At 38.4% G+C, this 15,860-nt stretch overlaps 2 protein-coding genes across 2 annotated transcripts in view; one reads left to right on the top strand and one right to left on the bottom strand.

The window, feature by feature from the left end:
* Window positions 1-15,860, top strand: part of KDM7A (lysine demethylase 7A) — an 81,973-nt gene that overhangs the window by 26,015 nt on the left and 40,098 nt on the right. The window contains exons 3-6 of the mRNA XM_084896744.1: window positions 3,478-3,595; window positions 13,356-13,516; window positions 15,206-15,347; window positions 15,659-15,845. Of these exons, the coding sequence (XP_084752870.1) occupies window positions 3,478-3,595; window positions 13,356-13,516; window positions 15,206-15,347; window positions 15,659-15,845 (608 nt within the window). The remainder of the gene's footprint in view (window positions 1-3,477; window positions 3,596-13,355; window positions 13,517-15,205; window positions 15,348-15,658; window positions 15,846-15,860) is intronic.
* Window positions 5,847-9,292, bottom strand: LOC311629296 (small ribosomal subunit protein uS15m-like; the record flags this gene model as incomplete). Its single annotated transcript, XM_084897280.1, has 2 exons — window positions 5,847-6,647; window positions 9,279-9,292. The coding sequence occupies 2 exons, from the start codon at window positions 9,290-9,292 to the stop codon at window positions 5,882-5,884; spliced, it is 780 nt and encodes a 259-aa protein (XP_084753406.1). The 3' UTR covers window positions 5,847-5,881.

Raw genomic sequence — 15,860 nt, forward strand, 5'->3', positions numbered from 1 at the left:
AACATATATTCTCAGTGCTCTCCAGGCACATGCAATTCAAATTCAAAATACTCTCTTTTCCCCATGAACACTACTGAAATATTTCTTCAGTGGCCTCCTTCCTTCAAGAGATTCTGTTAGCTCTTACAGTGGCTGATTTTGTGTGTCAAATGTGTTGACCCCACAGGATAGTCATATCCTTCTGTTAACATCCTCCATGTCTGAACATTAAAAAGGAAACCTTACTGGGTGCCAGGCACTATGCTAAGTACTTGACCTATGTTATCTCCTTTGATATTTATAACAGCATGATGTGAGAAAAGTGATCTAATAGCTCTTTTATGTAACTATTTGGCAGAGCTAGAGTTCAAACCCATAGCTAACCAATCCCAATCTGTTCTAATTCTAATCATTTCTGCAAAAATGACATTAAAACAATGTAATATCACAATTACTTACCAAATGAGCAGCATTTCCTTTTCTTTCCAATACTGATTGACCCAGGGCTTTGAAACAGGCTGTGTATGTACATTGGTAAGAATGTGAGTCACCTGCCACTTTTCTGAAGGCAGTTAGTTTTGCAATTTGTAGCTAGTATCTTTAAAATTTTGAGTATTTCTTTTCGCATTTTTAGGAATTTATCCCAAGGAATTAATGAGGGAAACATATTTATGTATATGAATATCAATCCCAACTTTGTTTGAAGAAAGATTCAGGATGGACAAAGTACATAAGAATTAAAAAATGATTATAACATGCATCTGCATCTATATCTTAAAATAATTCTAAGCCATTTTAAATTGCTTTTGACTATTAAGGAGAAATTGGTCATGGTATAATAAGAAAGGTAAGCAGAATTATGATCCTCGTTGAAAATAAAATGGGGTTGTTTATCTATATATACATATAGAAAAGGAAAAAAGCCAGGAATTAAATACTTTTGAATTTTAGAAGTGATTTTAAATGAGAAAAAATAAGACACAAAAGATACCTTAATTGGATTTTCTAGGAAGGTTGTTCTATGATTCTCAATTTTTCTCATGAGATTAAAAAAAAGGGGGACCCTAACCAGTTTGGTTCAGTGGATAGAGCAATGGCCTATGGACTGAAGGGTCCCAAGTTTGATTCTGGTCAAGGGCATGTACTTTGGTTGAGGGCATATCCCCAGTAGGGGGTGTGCAGGAGGCAGCTGATTGATGTTTCTCTCTCATCAATGTTTCTAACTCTCTATCCCTCTCTCTTCCTCTCTGTGAAAAAATTAATAAAATACATTAAAAAAAATGGAATTTACGGTCTTCTATATTGAAGGTCTGACTGCCATAAATTTCTTAGAGATCTTGTTTTAGACTCTTAGATATGAATAAGTCCATCCCTATTGATTGTTTAGTTTGACTTCTTATCCATATGAGAAATCAGTATTACAGGCAGTCCTTGGGTTACGTTGGACTCAACGTACATAGTTTCATGGTTACGTTGCCATCTCCCATTTATTTATAAAAACAAAAAGTTCTGTCATTTCGATGTATGTACATATGTGCTTTATGTTTTTTATTATTTATTTTACACAAGTGAAGGTCAGGAATTGTTACCTTTCTTTAAATTTTTTTTTTTTTATTGTTTCACTTCATTACTGTTGTGTATGTGCTCCATGTGAATGATATAGGTGCTTATGTAGATGGGTTCCGACTTATGGCGAAAATCACATTACATCGAGCCTTAGGAACGGATCTCTGATGTAACCTGAGGACCTACTGTGTTATTACTAGAGGCCCAGTACACAAAATTCATGCATTGGGGGGGAGGGGTCCCCCCAGCCCAGCCTGCACCATCTCCAATACAGTACCCCTTGGGGATGTCCAATGGTTGGTAGTTGTACATCTCCCTCGCAATCCTGGACCGTTGGCTCCTAATCGCTCACCTGCCTGCCTGGTTTCCCCTAACTGTCCCCCCAAGCCCCCCGCCCTGCTGGCCTGATTGCCCCTCACTGACTCTGAGTGCCAGCCTGGTTGCCCCCAACTCCCCCCCCTCTTCACCCCCCTGCTGGCCTGGTTGCTCCCAACTGTCCCCCTCCTGCTGTCTTGGTTGCCCCACGCAGCCTGCTGTTCAGTAGTTTGGTCATCACTCAGTAACCTCCTGCTGGCCTGGTCACCCCACACGGCCTGCTGTTTAGTCATTTGGTTGTCCCTCACTAACCGCCCTGCCAGCCTGGTTGTGGGCAGCCATCTTGTAAGGGTGTGAGGGTCAATTTGCATATTGCCTCTTTATATAGGATGATTATTGTACAGTGAAGGTGTGAAGTAACTTAGACTCACAGTTTATTCCCCACCCAACATTTTGTTATGAAAATGTTTAAACATACAGGAAAAGTTGAAAGAGTTTTATAATGAGTACCTCTAAATCCATTATATATATTCTATTAACATTTTATGTTTTTTGCTTTACCACATATCTGTCCATGTAACTATTTCACTATCATCTTATTTTTTATGCATTCTAAGTAAGTTGCAGACATCAATATAAAGCTTAAGAGTGCTTTTTAAACTTTAAAAAATATATATATATGACTGAAATCTTGTATTAATACCACACAAAAGTTAGGTAGGTGGTGCCACCCTGGTGGAAAGAGGAATCAGGTCTAGAGCTCCTCCCTCAGCCTCTTTCCCTTCTTCCCCTTTATTAAGGGTTCCTCAACACAGATGGAAACGCAGCACCCATCCCCTCCCTTTCCATACTGAGGAAACTGGAGACAAACGTGTTAAATTACTTGCCCAAGGTGGCAGAATAGTTATGGCCAAACTAGGAGTCACATTCTAGTCTCCTGATTTTTAAAACAAATTTATTGATTAAGGTGTTTCATATGTGTCCTTATTCCTCTATTTCCCCTCCCCCTGCACCCCCCCCCCCCCAAGTCTCCTGATTTTGACTGCTGTGAGTATTCAAGATTACATTCTGCTGGAGCTAGGCATTAGAAGTAACCTTAAAGCCATTTATTCTGTGATTCCACTTGTCTGTCTTTATTTGTGATGCAGTCACCCGCTCTTTTTTGTGTTGGTATAACCATGCTTATTGGGGGGAATAAATCTTGACATAAAAGAGAAGGGAGCTGTGCTGTTAAAAATAGATTTCCGATATAGGATCAAAGACCCTATTCTGAGAGAATGATTTGGATGATCTGTAAAAATCATGATTTTAAATAATTGTGAGATATTATAGTATTGTAAATGCAGATCTTATAAAAGGCTCCATCTGCTAATTTGAATCCCTTGATTTAATTTTAAATTATTATGAAACAAAAAGAGTAGATTAAAAAAACAGTTAATTGCCTATAGTTGCTGTAGTATATAAAGTAAAATTTACTTCTTCAGCCTAGAAATGCATACAAAATATGAGAGTTTTTATTGTATTTAAAAATTGTTATGTTTAATTATCTAATGATTAGAAAGTACATAGTATCACTATGTACCAAATGTTTCTTTTTTTTTAATCTAAAAAATCCAGTGAAAAAGAGAAGAAACTGGCACAGGCACGACTACACCGAAATTGATGATGGTTCCAAACCAGTGCAAGCTGGAACTAGGACTTTTGTGAAGGAATTACGTTCTCGAGTCTTCCCAAGGTATGGAAACCTGTTCTGACCAAAGAATGTTACCTGATAAATTGACATATCTGAAGCAATGCTTTCAAATGTCAGGTTATGACCCATTATTATTTCAATCAAAAAATGAAATGAAGTCCTGGCCGGGTGGTTCAGCTGATTGCAGCAGCATCCCATACACCAAAAGGTGGCGAGTTTGATTCCAGGCCCGGCACATCCAGGAAGCAACAGATTAATGCGATGTTTCTCTCTCCCCCTTCCTTTCTTAAATCAGTTAAAAAAAAAAAATATTAGTGCATTGCAAGTAATAGGATTAAATGAGTATAGTTTCATGGAACTTCTGTTATATGCATGTGTACTGGGTCACTATGTAAAAATATATTTCTTAACTGTGGATCCCAATCCAAAAAGTCTGAAACACAATCATCTAAGGCAGTTGTTCCTTACCATAGCAGCTAGTGCTACTTTTCCCTCTTGTCTACTATTTTTTCTTATGTTGTTTTCCTGCTTGCCTCTGCCCTACGTCTACCAGAAGTACTATTGCTCAGCCTCTGTGGTGGCAGCAGAAAGGGGCTTTTTGACGTTTTAAAGGTAGTGGAAAGTATTTGAGTCACCTGTGGCTCAAAGAGAGTCAAAAGCATTATACAGCATTATACATGCTAATTTAGATCATTCCCTACTCACTGCCTGACATCTAAGTTGATTCTTCTTAATAAGCTTTTACACTAGATCCATATCTAGGCTTGTTAAAGAGAGGAAGCGCATTTTAACCCTTTGCACTCCGCTGTCCCCTCTCAGGGGACATCGGAATTCTAGCATATCACTCGATGTCCCCTCTCAGGGGACATTGCAGTTTATTAGTGATTACGGGGAATTGAGTTAATTCAATGCACGTTTCCGCCGCAAAGTAGCGTCGAGTAGCTGGTAGCCAATGTCCAGAATGGTTCGGAGTGCAAAGGGTTAAATTTAAATCACACACATGCACCCTATTTGGAAATTAATAGGAATTACATTGAATCTATAGATTGCCTTGGGTAGTATGGGCATTTTAATGATGTTAATTCTACCAAACCATGAACATGGTATATTCTTCCACTTGTTTATATCTTCTATCTATTTTTTAAACATCTTGTAGTTTTCCAAGTACAAGTCTTACCTCCTTGGTTAAGTGTATTCCTAAGTGTCTTAATTTTTTTTTTTTTTGGTATATTTTATTGATTTTTTTTTTTACAGAAAGGAAGGGGGAGGGATAGAGAATTAGAAACATCAATGAGAGAGAAACATCAATCACCTGCCTCCTGCACACCCTCTACTAGGGATGTACCTGCAAACAAAGTACATGCCCTTGACTGGAATTGAACCTGGAACCTTTCTGTCCGCAGGTGGATACTCTTTCCACTGAACCATACCCCAGGGCAGTGTCTTAATATTTTTGTTGTAGTGGCAAATGGCATTGTTTGTTTATTTTCTCTTTCTGAGGATTCATTATTGGTGTATAAAAATGCCATCGATTTCTGAGTGCTTATTTTATATCCTGCTACATTGCCAAATTCCTTTATTAAATCTAGTAGTTTTTTTGGTGGAGTCTTTGGGGTTTTCTGTGTACAATATCATGTCATCTGTGAATAATGAGGGTTTTACTTCCTCCTTTTTAATATGGATTTTTTTTATTACTGCTTATTGTCTCATCTCTGTTGCTAGGACTTCCAGTACTGTATTGAATAAGAGTGGTGAAAGCAGACATCCCTGTCTTGTTCCTGTTCTTAGGGGAAATGGTTTTAGTTTTTGCCCATTGAGTATGATGTTGGCTGTTAGTTTGTCATATATGATGTTTATTATGTTGAGATATGATCCCTCTGTTCCCACTTTGCTGAGACTTTTTATCAAAAATGCGTGTTGGATTTTGTCCAATACTTCCTCTGTGTCTATTGCTATGATTATGTGTCTTTTGTCTTTCAGTTTGTTTATGTGATGTATCATGTTTATTGATTTGTGAATATTATACCAGCCTTGCATCCCCAAAATAAATCCCACTTGGTCATGGTATATGATCTTTTCAATATATTGCTGGATCTGATTTGCTAATATTTTGTTGAGGATTTGAGCATTTATATTCATCTGGAATATTGGCCTGTTGTTCTCTGTCTTTATAGTGTCTTTATCTGGTTTTGGAATTGGGATAATGCTAGCCTCATAAAAAGAGCTTGGAAGTGTTCCTTCCTCTTGGATTTTTTGGAATAGTTTGAGGAGTATTAGTGTTAGTTCTTTTTTTTTTTTTTTTTTTTTTTTTTTTAACTTGAAAAAAATTTATTGGCTTTCCTTGATTGCCTCTGGTTCAGCTTGGGAAGAGCTTATTTGGTTCATTTGGCGTTGTTTCTGGGCAGCTGCTGCTGCTTTTAAGGCCCTTTTTTGCTTCTTTAGCTTTTGAGCTTCCTGGTAAACCCGAATGCACAAAGCCTTCTTGGCCACCCAGCGGCGGTGGGCTCTTCGGTAGTACATAGGGGGGAAGATGTACTCAATCCCCAGGTCCTTGCATATCTTCTCAAAGACTTTGTAGTTGGTCTTACGGAGGTTTTTGAGCATCTTTTGCCTCTGGTCAATGCTCATCATCAGATAGCGCTTGTGAGCTTTGTCCTTTCGATATTTCTGCATGTGTTCTTCATAATTTTGGATCTTGACAGTCAAGGCAACAATTCGAGCCTCCAGGGAGCTGGTGTCCTCGGGGTTTGCCACAACCTTGTTCATCAATTGTTCTTTCTTGACTTTTAGCTTCTCCTTCTGATTTCCCATTTCCAAGGACAAGAGTCTTTTCACGACATCATCAACCTTGTCAATTCCAGGGACATCCTGGTAATCTTTGAGGAGCGGGGAAGGGGGCGGGTCATCTTCTTGGCTGGGCCGGACTGGCTTCTGGATGGCATATCCGCGGGCGGCCCGGAGGAGACCCTCCGCACCGCCCTCAGCATGGTGGCGTTTGACCCCAGCGGGCGGCAGCGCCGTGGCCTTCCCGGTGCGGAGCGGGTTACATGGGCGCAGCCATGCTGGCTCAGGCTCGACCAATCTAGTGTTAGTTCTTTAAGTGTTCGGTAAAATTCCCCTGTGAAGCCGTCTGGACCAGGACTTTGTTTGCTGGGAGGTTTTTGATTACTGCTTGAATGTCATCAGTTGCCACTGGCCTATTCTGGTTTCCTGATTCTTCCTAATTCAGTTTTGAAAGATTGTATTTTTTAAGGAGTTTGTTCATTTCATCCACTTTGTCCAGCTTATCTCTTGTTCATAGTAATTCCTTACAATCCTTTGTATTTCTGTGGTGTCAATGGTTATTTCTCCACTTTTGTTTGATTTTATTTATTTGGATACTCTCTCTTTGTTTCTTGATGAACCTAGCTAATGGCTCATTAATCTTGTTTATCTTTTCAAAGAACCAGCTCTTAGTTTCATTGATATTTTTGTATATATTTCTTTTTTTTAGCTTCTGTCGTTTATTTTTGCTCTGATTATTATATATTATTTTCTTCCTTCTACTTACTCTGGGCTTTTCTTATTTTTCTGATTCTAATTCTTTAAGTTGTAGGGTTAAATAGTTTATTATTAATTTTTCTTGTTATTAATTTTTCATGTTGTAGTGCTATGAACTTTCCTCTCAGGACTGCTTTAGCTATGTCCCATATATTTGAGGTTGTTGTGTGTTAATTTTCAGGAAGTTTTTGGTTTCTTTCTTAATCTCATTGGTAACCCATTCATTGTTTAGTAATATGTTATTTAGCCTCCATGTGTTTAAATGCTTTTACTGTAGTTGATTTCTAATTTTATTCCACTGTGATCGGAGAAAATGCGTAATATGATTTCAGTCTTCTTGAACTTACAGATATTTGTTGTTGTTTTTTAAAAATATATTTTATTGAATTTTTACAGAGAGGAAAGGACAGAGATAGAGAGCTAGAAACGTCGATGAGAGAGACCAGCTGCCTCTTGCACACTCCCCACCGGGGATGTGCCCACAACCAATGTACATGCCCTTGCCCGGAATCGAACCCGGGACCTTTCAGTCCGCAGACCGATGCTCTACCGCTGAGCCAAACCTGCTTTGGCTAGATAATTTTTTTGTGTCCTAATATGTGGTCTGTCTTTGAGAATTACCCATGTGCACTTGAGAAGAATGTATATGCTGCAGCTTTGGGGTGAACTGTCCCATAGATGTCAGTTAAACCCATTTGATCCATTATATCATTTAGAGTCTTTGTTTCCTTGTTAATTTTTTGTCTGGAAGATCTATCCAGTGAAGTCAGTGGGGTGTTAAAAATTCCCTACTATGACTGTATTGTTGTCAATTTCTCCCTTAAATTCCTCTAGAAGATTTTTTTGTATATATAGGTGTTCCTATATTGGGTGCATATAAGTTTACCATCAATCTTGGTGGATTGATCCCTTTAATATTACGTAGTGACTTTTATTGTCTATTGTGATGATCTTCATTTTGAAGTCTATTTTGTCAGATATGAATATTGGTACCCTAGTTTACTTTTTAATTTTTAAAAAAATATATTTTATTGATTTTTTTACAGAGAGGAAGGGAGAGAGATAGAGAGCTAGAAACGTCGATGAGAGAGAAACATCGACCAGCTGCCTCTTGCACACCCCCTACCGGGGATGTGCCCGCAACCAAGGTACATGCTCTTGACCGGAATCGAACCCGGGACCTTTCAGTCCGCAGACCGACGCTCTACCGCTGAGCCAAACCGGTTTTGGCATATTTTTTAATTTTTTTTATTAAGGTATTATATGTGTACATACCTTACCAATCCCCACCCCCCACTACCCTAGTTTTTTTTTTTTTTTTTTTTTCTCATTTCCATTTGCATGTAAATTTTTTTCCATCCCTCCACTGCCATCCTGTGTGAATCTTTTGTTCTGAGTTGGGGTTTCTTGTAGACAGCATATAATTGGTTCATGTTTTTGTATCCATTCAGCTATCCTGTGTCTTTTGATTGGAGCATGTAATAATAACAGTTAAGGTTATTGATAGGTACTAATTTATTGCCATTTTTTGTTCTTTATGCCTATGTTTCTCTTTATTTCTTCTCATTATAGCAGTCCCTTTAGCATTTCTTGCAGTGCTGGTTTGGAGGTGATAAACTCCTTTAGCCTTTTTTTGTCTGGAAGCTCTTTATTTCACCATCTATTTTGAATGATAGCCTTGCTGGATATACCGTGTTTCCCCGAAAATAAGACATCCTCCAAAAATAAGATCTACTTACAGGTTTCCTTCTGAGTGAAATATAAGGCATCCCCTGAAAATAAGGCCCCCCTAGGCTAAACATGAGAGATTTGGTCCACTGATTCTGAAAGAAATGGAGTCACAAGAAATTCACCAGGAAATTCAGGAATTGGATTGTTATGATGATGTTCCAGAAGATGATGACATGATTGTCATTGAATAAATGAGTAAATTCTTGATACTGTAGGATTCACAGTTTGTCTGGTTTGTGTTGGCAACTACTGTACTACCGTACCGTATACAGGTAATAAATTTCCTTTATTTTCATTTAACAATGTGTACCGTATTCTTCTTCATGGAAAAATAGGACATCCCCTGAAAATAAGACTTAGCGCATCTTTGGGAGCAAAAATTAATATAAGACACTGTCTTATTTTCGGGGAAACAGGGTAGTAATCTTAGTTTCAGATCCTTGATTTTCATTACCTTGAATACCTCATGCCATTCCTTTCAGGCCTGTAGAGTTTCTAATGAGAAATGAGCTGACAGGCTTATGGGAGCTCCTTTGTGGGTAACAAATTGCCTTTCTCTTGCTGTTTTTAAGTTTTTCTCTTTGTCTTTAATTTTTGGCATTTTAATTATGATGTGTCTGAGTGTGGGCCTATTTTGGTTCTTTTTGCTTGTGACTCTCTATGCCTCTTGAACTTGTGTAACTTTTTCCTTCACCAGGTTAGGGAACTTTCCTGCCATTATTTCTTCAAACATATTCTTTATTCCTTGCTCACTTTCTGCCTCTTTTGGCATACCTATTATGCAAATATTGTTAATTTTCATGTTGTCCCATAGCTCCCTTAAATTATCCTCCTGTTTTTTAAATTATTTTTTCTTTTGATTCTCTGAATGAGTAATTCTTTTTTAACCTATCTTCTAATTCACTGGTCTGATCCTTGGCTTTCCCTAATCTTCTGTGTATTCCTTCCACTGTGTTCTTTATTAGTGCTATGTCATTCTTCATAGTTACTATCTTTTCTCATGCTCTTGAACATCCTTGTCATCATTATTTTGAACTCTGTCTGATGAATTTCTTTTTTTAAAATTTCTTTATTGATTATGGTATCACATAATTGTCCTCACCCCCCCCATTCCTATCTCAAACCCCTTCCCACGTATGCCCACTCCCTGTTGTCCATGATCCCTGGTTAGGCTTATATGCATGCACACAGTCCTTTGGTTGATTTCTCCCCTTTGCCCCCACCCTCCCCTACCTTCCCTCTGAGGTTTGACAGTCTGATTGCTGCTTCTTTGTCTCCAGGTCTGTTTTTGTTTATCTATTTATGTTGTTCATTATTTCCCCTAGATGCTTTAGATCATGTGATACAAGGAATTCCCTTATAAAGACCGAAACTGAGACAAGCCATAATGGTTATATTGAGAGGCAAATGAATCAGTCTGTAGTGAGTTCCTTTCTGGGCTAACAGTTCTTTTGAGTCCCAATTTCAATGTCAAACAGTTTCTTATATGTACATGTCAGGCATGGTATTTCAGATCTGGTTGGTTGACAAATGGTGTTGATGCAGGTCCGACCGTCTCTGGTTTGGTCCTGGGCATCCTTCCGCATTGCACAGCTGCTGTCTGCTAGTATGGCAAGGCGGTGTCAATGTCTTCCATCTCTGGACTGTTTCTCTTCTGTCTTCATGGCTGGAACACTCCTGTCAATTTCTCTCTGTTGCAGGAATCCACATGGTCTCAGAGATGTTTTCTGAAAATATACAAACATATTCTTAACCAAAAGTTAATAAAGGGATATTTTCTATAAATTTGACTTGGTTCTCCCCACTCTCCCACCCCCCACCCCCACCCAAATGATTTTACTCTGGCTTGTTTTGAGCCTGATGAATTTCTTATCTCCATTTCATTTAGTTCTTCTCCTGGAGAATTATCTTGTTCTTTCATTTGGGACTTGTTTTTTCTCTCCCCATACTTGTTTAGATTTGCTTCTCTGTATTAGGTAGATCTACTTGTTTAGGTTTGCTTCTCTGTATTAGGGAGATCTGCTAGGACTGCCAATCTCTAGTGCAGGACAATGTCAGGTACTGCTTGTGATTGGCCCTGAGTACTCTGTTTAGAGCTATCAGCAATCCACAGCCTGTGGCTTCCTTTGCTGGGGCTGGATGCCTTTGGAAAGAACCAAAATGTTCACCAGGGTGTGCTTTTTCTAGTCTCAGGAGTAGATCAGGCAAAGACTCAAAGCCTCCAGAGCCTCTTTCTGCTTGCAGGCCCATTGAGACTCAGACTTACTAGCTTTAGACTATTGACCACAGGGTGGGGCAAGAGGACTTCCAACAGGGTGGGGCAACTGCCTTCCCCCCAGGCAAAAACCTCCTGGATAGCAAAGGTCTGCAGCTAGAGAAATATGTCCTCCACAGCGTAAGGGAATGACTCTATACAGGAAACTGGGTTGGCTGCCCTTTACTCCCCAATCCCAGAGCCCCCAATCCTGGTTACTGCTCATATAGCTTCAGTCCACTCTACCTTCCCTCTGCTGGAGCCCAAGGGAAGTGGCTATACACAAAATTTTGTGCATTGGCTCTTTAAGAGGGTGCCTGCATTTCCAGCATTCTCTTGCTGGCAGACATTAACCCTGCTGCTTTTCACAGCCAGATGTTCTGTGGGGACCTTTCTCAATTCTGGTTTTCTGGGCTGGGATCCCAACTTGGAGTTTAAGACCCCAGAGTTCTGCCATAGCCGGTTTGGCTCAGTGGATAGAGTGTTAGCTCATCATTGATGTTTCTATCTCTTACCCCCTCTCCCTTCCTCTCTGAAATTAATTAAAAACAAACAAACAAACAAACAAAAAACAACCCTAGAGTTCTCAGTGGGAACCCCCTCACAGCTCTGAGATATCCCTTCAGAACTTCAGTTGCTCTCTGTGGGAGCCTGGGCAGCCCTTTTGTGCCTCTGCACTTCCTACCAGTCTCTATGTGGTCTCCACTTTCCATCTTTGGTTATCAGGGAAATATAATAGTATTTTTATTAATATAATAGTATTTAAATATTTCCAGCTAGTTTTCAGTTGATTTTTCAGAGTGGTTCTTCTATATTTTAGTTGCATTTTCAGTTTGGTCTGGAAGAGTATCAATGTAGCTTTCACTACTCCACCATCATTTTGGAATCCACATCCTATTACAGTGGTGCCTCGCATAACGAACGCCTCGCACAGCGAACTTTGGACAGGTTTTTCATGAAACCATCGGCCAAAAAGCAGAAAATGGATGAAGATGTGCAAGATTCGGTAGACTCTACTTAGTCTGTCTTAAAATTAAAAAAATGTGTTTTTTTTAAAAAAAATTATGTTTTTAGATGTATCTAAATAAAAATATGTCATCTTAGCATATTTTTTTTTATGTCATCTTAGCATATTTTATGCTACAGAACGAATTATTTTTTTTAACATGTATTGTTATGGGAAAACGCGTTTCACATAACGAACTTTCCACATAACAAGCTTGCTCATGGAACGAATTAAGTTCGTTGTGTGAGGCACCACTGTATTCTAGTATCTCTTTTACTGTAGCTTATATAAACATTTACATACTGAAATACATTTTTTACTATGAACTATTTTTTTTCCTCTTATACTTAAGGCATTTTATATAATACTAGAAGCCCGATGCACGAAGATTTGTGCTAGAATGGGCTTTCCTTTCCCTGGCTGCCAGCACCACCTTTCCACTCCAGCCCAGCCTTTTTCCACTCAGGCTCTGAGCCACCTCTTTCCACTCAGGAGCTTCCTCTTTCCTCTCTAGCCCCACCTTCTCACGCTGCCCAGAGGCCCTGAGAGACTGGGGGTGGGGCAGAAAGCCCAGTTTCCTGTACAGAGTCATTCTCTTACGCTGTGGAGAACATATTTCTCCAACTGCAGACTTTTGCTATCCAGGAGGTTTTTGCCTGGGGGGAAGGCAGTTAACCTACCCCGTTGGAAAACCTCTTGCCCCACCCTGTGGTCAGTAGCCTAAAGCTAGTAAGTCTGAGTGTCAATGGGACTGCAAACTAGGCCCAGGCGTTAAGCATCCCACCCGCCCACATCATTCAGCACCTGTGTATGCAAATTAACTGCCATCTATGTTGGGTTAATTTGCATATCTCTCCTAATTGGATGATGGTGTAGTGGAGGTACGGTCAATTTACATGTTTGTTTATTATTAGGTAAGACTAGAGCCCCTGGTGGTCAGTGCACATCATAGTGAGCAGTTGAGTGGCCTTAGCATATCATTAGCATATTACACTTTGATTGGTTGAAAAACCGACCAGTCAACTGGACACTTAGCATATTAGGCTTTTATTATATAGGATATATTTTCAATTATATGTATTGGTAATTATAAATTTTACTTTAAAAGGGACTTTATAAAAAACACATTTGTTCTAAAAAGAGGAATCAGGTATAACAGGTTAAGAACCACTAATATAGATAATAATATAGCATATGAATTAACTCATTATCGGAGTTATTTTTAAACTGAACTTAACAAAGATGACATTTTACTCTTCCATTTTCCTTAGTGCCGACGAGATCATTGTGAAAATGCATGGCAGCCAGCTGACACAGAGATATCTGGAGAAACATGGATTTGAGGTCCCTATCATGGTCCCTAAGTTAGATGACCTAGGACTCAGGCTTCCTGCAGTTACATTTTCTGTTATGGATGTGGAACGTCATGTAGGTACGAACTTGATTCCTTTATGTACTTGTGAATACATGGTAAAAGTAAAAATGATATTGTCCTAACAATATTAAAAATTGGATGAAAATAGGTTAATTTAGTTCAATTTCCTGGATCAGAAAAGGTGTAATTCAATATTTCCTATGTTGAAAACTTTTTTTCTCGACAAATTTACCATTGTGAAAAAAAAAAAACCCAGAATGAAACATTTTGCCTATTTATTTCCTGAGATTCACCCTGCCGCTTTTTTCTGTTGTCATCAAATTTTCTGGCACTTGCTAGTCAAACTATTACTGATGGGTAGCTTCAGATACTGGGAAAAAGACAATGGGGAATTGGATTGGATTTAGGCCTCTGTAGCATTCAGGTGCAAGAAGAGATATTTTCAAACCTGTTTTTATATTTATAACTTGGTGATATTGCCATTTAATAAGGTCTGGACCTAGTTTGTTATTTTGAGGCCTGGAAAGGCATAAGAAACAAGGGGAAAATCATTCATCTGTTGACATTTTAGTTATTTATTCTCATCATGGTATTCATAGATAAAGTGACTACATGTAGATCTCATTCCTCTTCAGCAATAGATACCGTAGGTATTACTTGAGGATTATATCTCCAATTTAACTTGACTCAAAACTGCACATCCACTGTAGTACGTTATGTATCTGAGAACTTGTCCTTTTACTGAGCCTTCAGTCTGACAGTGCTCAGTGATAACTGGTACAGAGAGGAGACTCATTAAATGGCATGACTTCACTTCAGGTGATTTTGAATATTTGATAAATTAGGGGTTGAAGCTGAGGTTTAACCTAAATCTGTTTGCTTACATAGCACTGTAAAGTAAATATAGTGTAATGTAACTATAGGAAAAAAATTATTGAAATTATTTTATAGTTGACTTTTTAGTACTTGTAAAGCCATTCATTTAACAGAATTGTCTTGCCTTCTAAGTATAAAATAAAGTCTACTAGGTTTTTAACGTATGTAAAATTATATTAAAGTAAAAAATGGCATGTATTTGTTTTCTATTTCAGATAGGTTAAGTATTGTTATATTTACAATGTCCTGTAGGACATAGTAATACTGATTATGCTTACTAGGGTGATGATGCAGTGGTGTACAAACAACACCTCATGATTTTACAGGAAATTTGTAAAATTTATTCCAATTGAGAACTCATTCCACAGACTGATTTTTGCTTTATAACTACTAATATTTTCTTGAAGCAGAATATTAGAAGAGAAGACTACTAGGCAAGCAGAAATTGTTTGTCATAGTTAACTTGTCCCCCAATGACTGATCAGGTTTTCAAAATGGTAGACTTAGAATGTTAGGTATTACAGAGGTGAAAGGGAAAAGACAGTCCCCCTCATTTTATGCTTGAAGAAGTGAAACTCAGAGCATATGGCAGTTTCTACAAACCAGTCTAATGCATTTTTGTATTGTGCGCTGCACACAAGAAATCATTGGCATATGTAAACATACAAGTTTTCACACTCAGTAGTAATTATGCAGCTCTGTCTTAATTACTTTCTTTCCTTTAAAAACCATCCTCCTTTTCAAAAGTTCCTGTTGGACTTAAAAATTAAGGGTATAGGGAGACTCTTTGTGTAAGCTATATACTTTTGTTTAGGGCTCTATTGATGTAACTTTTAAGCCCAATAATAAGACTATAACTTTTTTCTGCAGGTGGTGACAAAGTGATAGATGTCATTGATGTGGCAAGACAGGCAGACAGCAAAATGACACTTCACAATTATGTTAAATACTTCATGAATCCTAACAGACCAAAAGTGTTAAATGTGATCAGCCTTGAATTTTCAGATACAAAGTGAGTAGTTCTGGACATTTTCGGTTAGCCTTTTGAGTGTTAGCTAAATATAGTTAAATGCTAAATTTATTTCAGTAAGAAACATAGTTGTGACTTCTTAAGCGCTCCAGTGATAGCAGCGTTGTAAATTTTACTTTGGCATCCTTAGAGAATATTTAGAAATACAATGGGCTTTAATCTTGAAGTATTGTTGTTAACTTTGATTTCCAGTTAATCTCTTGGTTTGGGTTGAGATGGGAGATGCCATTTTAAGAAGTTTTAATTTGTGGTGTGTGTGTGTGTGTGTGTGTGTGTTTGTTTGTTTTTTAAAGGATGTCTGAATTGGTGGAGGTCCCTGACATAGCCAGAAAACTTTCCTGGGTGGAAAATTATTGGCCAGATGATTCAGTCTTTCCCAAGCCATTTGTTCAGAAATACTGCTTAATGGGAGTTCAAGACAGCTACACAGATTTCCACATTGATTTTGGTGGAACTTCAGTTTGGTACCATGTCCTCTGGGTAAGATTGGGGTAT

The sequence above is a fragment of the Pipistrellus hanaki genome (assembly GCF_964339955.1).
Source record: "Pipistrellus hanaki genome assembly, chromosome: 10".
NCBI lineage: Eukaryota > Metazoa > Chordata > Mammalia > Chiroptera > Vespertilionidae > Pipistrellus > Pipistrellus hanaki.